Consider the following 5,250-nt stretch of genomic DNA (forward strand, 5'->3'; position numbering starts at 1 on the left):
ACGTTTGGACAGGCCTTAAGCAGGCTGAGTGCTTGTGTAAAGGGTGGGGAATATTTCTGCTGAATAGAACCCAAGGTCAGCCCATTGTGTGAGTTTGTATGTGAAGAGAGGAACAAAGGTTCTGGCTTCAATAAAATTAAATTAATTCATGTCTTGACTGGTATGTAGTCATTTAATTGTTATTACAGCCAGAATCTTCAGTCTGCCTCAGAAATGCACATTAAAAATGTTATTGCTAGAAAACAGAAGGAGACAAAAGCAATTATCCAACAAGATTTCAGCTAATTTTCTGTCAGGTTAACTTCAATACCGATTTAATTTTTTTTTATTTTTCTGAAAGAAAGGTATGTAATCAGTGAAAAATAAAATCCTATTATCTTCTTAGGGATCTACTTCTAGAGAAACAGATCACAGGCCCTTTTTCACCTGGGCCACCAAAGAGTTAAAAGAAATTTGTGAAAGCTTCTATGCAGAAAGATATGAAATGGATTTCTCTTTGGCTAATCACTTCTAAAGACCATCTCCAAGGTTCTGGGGTAACCAAAAGCTGAGAATGGGCCAGGGCTGCTTTGCTGCCTACTTTATATCAGCTTTAAGTTTCCATAGTCAGGCGTTCCCAAACTGATTTGTGGAGCATCTCTAAAGAATGAATGAGAAGCCAACAACGTGTTTACTCCTGGTTCAAGTGCATGTTTTACAGCCCTCTCAGAAGAGCCAATTTTGTTAAGGCTGATTTGACTCACATCAGAGTGAACACCATCATTCTCCACACTTTTACTACTGAGGTTTGACAAAAGGGACACAGCAAGCCTGGGAAGGGATGAGCTTTGACAACCTGACTCCTTTGCTTTTTGTACTCCAGACAGCTTGGGCAGCTTCTGTGGGTTACAGAAAGAGTAATAGAACAGAAGCAGTTGGACAAGAAGGCTGTATATAAAACAGGGGGTTGGTTTTGTTCTATTCTTAAAGGGCCTAAGACACTCCTGGCTCACACCATCCTCCAACTTCCTTACTGATTTATTTGCATTATGAATCCTTCTACATCCTCCTGACATTTATGTGAAGGTGCTAAAAGTTCATTTTCAGTAACGACTAGTCCTCAGTAAATAAAAAAGAAAAACTTCCAGGGAATTACATGGTCTCATTGTACCAAAAACAGTGTCGGTAGCCGTGGTCATTAATCCTACATCACTACACAAAGCACATTCTTTTTGAGGTTTTCACACAGACTTGGAGCATGCCAAGGGAAAAAAAAAAAATCTGAAAAAAATACTTAAAAGAATATAAATCACACCTCGAACCACAAGTATCTATAGGAAGGCTCCCTGCAAAATATTTCATTTCCAGGCTGCTGTCTGCAAAGAAAGGGACAGGGAACTCTCCTCTCCAGTTGTACCTTTAAGTAGCTACACTCAGTGAGGTCTAACTCCTCAGCTGTCTAATATGGAAGCTGCTGACATAGATAAAATTGGAGGCATTTATCTTGGCACGTGACAAAGTGTCTTATCAGCCTCATTAGTGGCTTAGTACGTCTCATCAATCTTTAGTATCCCCAGTGGTAAATGCTGCATGCCTGTCATTGGACAGGAATAGACACATACCAGAGAGGCTAGGTTGATGATCTGTGTAGTCATGAATAAATTTTGTTTTAATAAAGGTGTCTAATGCTCACGAAAAGTGATAGCCTTGAAGAATCAGTCTTCTGTTTATCTGCACAACAGGTGCAGGATGGCCACCGCCAGTGGCTGCCAAATTGTCTCAGGACCTTGACTTGCAGTTACTGCGCTTCTGAGCGAGGCGGGTGCTCAAGACCATCTGTCCCTCTTTACTGGACTATGAAAAAAATCCAGTTAAAGATGTTCAGAAGATGGATGGAGGTGTGGAACCGGACCAAAATTACCAAGCTCACTTTGTACCGGCCACCTAGGAACTGGCAAATGGAAATGACTTCACAGGATTGCCAAGGTAGTTAATTGGAATCACTGAAGTCCCCCGAAAAGCAAGTTTGCATAACGGGACACTAAATCTGTAGTAAAGATAGAACAGACTCTCTCCTCCTTGGTCACTGTTCCTATGATTCACCCAGATGACTTATGTTTGAAATAGCCATGGTCCACAGATCTGTTCTGGCTAATTTGGCTCCACTGAAGCATGTTTTTTTGTGATACTGTAGATAATAGAAAATTCACAGATGAGAAATAGAGTTGGATACAACATCAGCATGAGACTCTCAATTACCTAGTGAAGAAGATAAAACTGTAAAGAATGGCCAGGTAATTGCAGAGCATGGACATAAAGGGAATCAGAATCACATGGTGGCAAGATGAAAATAATTTCTTCCTAGGACCAGAAGCTGTAACAGAGGTCCAGCACAATATTAAGTCCTGTACTTAAAGCTGCCTTGACCAGGTCAGTAAAAGAACTTACATTATGATAAAAGAAAAAAAAAGAAAAGTTAAAAAAAATATCTAAACCAACTATGTGAAATACAACTTCTACGAGAAGATATTTATCTTATCCTGTTTTGAGTCTAATAAATCCATGGCTCTTACAGAAAGTAGAGCAAATAGGATCAGCCAGAAGATGGCTGGTATAAAACTGAAATCACAAAACTTCAGAAAGAGGAATTATTTTCTAAATGCATACAGCAAATAGCAAAAAGGGGCAAAAACAATCCGTTTCAAGCTTCCCGAAAAGGCTCTGGCAAAAGACTGCAGTAATTTGTGACACAGTCCAAAAACTAACAAATATAGCTGCCCAGAGAAGAAAACCACTGGCAACAAGAGACAGATGCTGACAGAGCTGGACTTGAAGAATTTGTATTTTATGTGGACCTGGTTTGAAACCAAAATGTGACTCTCAACTTACTCAGAAACCATTTCAACTTGGCTAATACTCCACCCATAACAGACTACTGTGCAAATTTATTTTACTGAAGCATGAATCATTACAGCCCATAGAAGTGTTTCTTTCCAAAAGCTTTGCTCAGAAATGTTTATGGAGTTAAATGAAAATGTAGTAGGGTAACCAAAGTGTTTGCCAGTTGCAAACCAGTTCATCAGCATATTCAGAGGTCTATACAAGGTCTGTTATCATAGGCTGAGATTTGATATTACAGCAACACCATACCAGCACAGTGGGGTACAAGCTACACCTCAGTGTGAGTAAGGATTTTGCACATCCTAAGGCAGAAGAAGAGCAGAACTTCCTTTAATGTTGCTGGCCTTTGAGACTCCATCAGTGAAGCCACCTTCAGACTGTCCTCTGGAATCCAAAGCAATCCATATCTTTACAGGTCTCCAGCTGTTTCTTATTCTCCCCTTTTGGACAGATGGTTACTGAAGTCTGACTTGAACAAGACATTTACCTCCAAAGATACTAACTTCTCTTTAAGCTGCTGGTATCAAAATGACACCCACAAGACACAGCCTGGTAACCAGCTCCCACATGGGGGTATGTACTCAACTGCATACCTGGACTTATTCTAATGAAGCCTTTTCCCCTCTAGACTGATTAATAGCAAGGTACCTGCATAAATACAAACTCTCTATTTGATACAAGACCTTCTCTAAAGCTTATACTGGTGCAAGTATTCCTAAAGGACCAAATTAACTTTGTTTCTTTCCTATGCTAGCTAATCAATTAATGATGAAATCAATTCATCATCATCCTTTAAACTGGACAGAGGATTCCAGGACTGATCTAGTGCATGCAACTTCCTCTACACAACCCAGCCACTGCTGCTTATCCTGCCACGTCTCGCCACCAGCTGCTCCTGATACACTGTTTGCCACTGTGAACTGTTCTCCTTTTTTTTTTTGGATATCATTCCTTCCAGGATGCAGTCCTCCATCCTGTGGGTAGGCCCTGCATTCTTTGTTCCTAGATGTACGACCTTCTACTTGGCTGCATTAAAGCATATTCTGTTGGAATAAGCCAGCACCTCAGATCACTCCGTGTAACTGAGAACTGAGTTTGGAGCCATCGTGTTTAAATGAAAGTAATATGGGTGGCTTCCAAATTTGGGGAAGATTCGTTCCCCAGATTCATTCTGAGAGAGATTTGATATAAAAATGTAAATGAGAGCAGGGATTATTTATACTGAAAGATAAACAAAAGGATTACATTTCTAGCTATTAGGAACCAATGGAAATGTGTCTCTAAAATGACCTTACCCTTCATCTTGACTGAGTAAAAGGCAACAGCCTCGCCATCTCTCCAGAGTATCTTGGCACATTCAGTGGCAGAGTGAGGTAGAAAGAATGCATCATTAGCTGAACTCCCTTCTAGCATTCCAAAAATAATGTAGTTCAGAACAAAGAGGACAATCCTTTCTCCAAATGTCTGGACCTTAGAGAGCAAACAAAAATAGACAAAAGAAAAGTGAAGCAGAGAATAATATTTTGCATTTCATAAAAGGCTTCAAAATTAAAAGTGTCTGGGAAGGAGGAGGTCAGGAAACACGTACACTTAATTTGAGGAAAATACCTCATGAATTGCTTCAGATAGAATAACAAAAACTGTTTTTCCCAGTGTTCCACCTCCTGTCCAGAAGGCATAGAATAATTTAGTAAGCATTTATAAAGCTTGACATATCTCCTGAGGAATTCTTAAGCAGCAGGAAAAGAAGTATTTTGATTGTAGTCACAGCAAACTAGTCACAGGTTTGGAAATGGGATCAAGGCAATCTAATCTTACCCAAAAGTGAAATAAAGCCAGGATTCACTGGGTTATCCTGGTCACCTCTCCCCTATTACCCATCTTGCTACAGCATCAAAGAACTTTAGTGGGCCAGGACTCTACTGAGCTAGACACTACACAAAACAGAATTAATACAGTCTGTCCCAAACAGTTTATAATTTAAGTGTAACATGAACAATTAGTTTTTATTGTGTGCTTCCTATTAGACAACCAACAGGACAAGGAGATGGACAAAGGAAAAAAAATCACATTAGTCATCAAGGTAAAAAGTGGTGCCAACAAGCTTTATATGAATGCTAAAGAAGAAAAGAGTTTCCATAAATAATGAAAGCTTACCTCTTTGCAATGAGCTAGAAGGGGCAAGTTTTCTATTGTCAGGTATTTTTTCATTCTCTACTGATACAGCAGATGCTCAAAAGCCTGAAAGCCTATGTTTCTATTCCATGTTCTATCTTGTATGGATTTGTACCTCAAAATCCCTCCAGTTACCCACAAAAAGCTTACTTAAGTTACTGAATAATTAAACTCTATGTATGGCAGATATTAGGG

The 5,250-nt window shown here is 39.5% G+C and overlaps 1 protein-coding gene across 1 annotated transcript in view; it reads right to left on the minus strand.

Moving 5' to 3' along the window:
* Positions 1-5,250, minus strand: part of FAM169B (family with sequence similarity 169, member B) — a gene marked incomplete at its 5' end in the record, with an annotated part of 27,653 nt that overhangs the window by 10,402 nt on the left and 12,001 nt on the right. Inside the window, 1 exon segment of the mRNA XM_008948208.1 lies at positions 4,176-4,350. Within this exon segment, the coding sequence (XP_008946456.1) occupies positions 4,176-4,350 (175 nt within the window).

The sequence above is a fragment of the Merops nubicus genome, unplaced genomic scaffold (assembly GCF_000691845.1).
Source record: "Merops nubicus isolate BGI_N331 unplaced genomic scaffold, ASM69184v1 scaffold17809, whole genome shotgun sequence".
Classification (NCBI taxonomy): domain Eukaryota; kingdom Metazoa; phylum Chordata; class Aves; order Coraciiformes; family Meropidae; genus Merops; species Merops nubicus.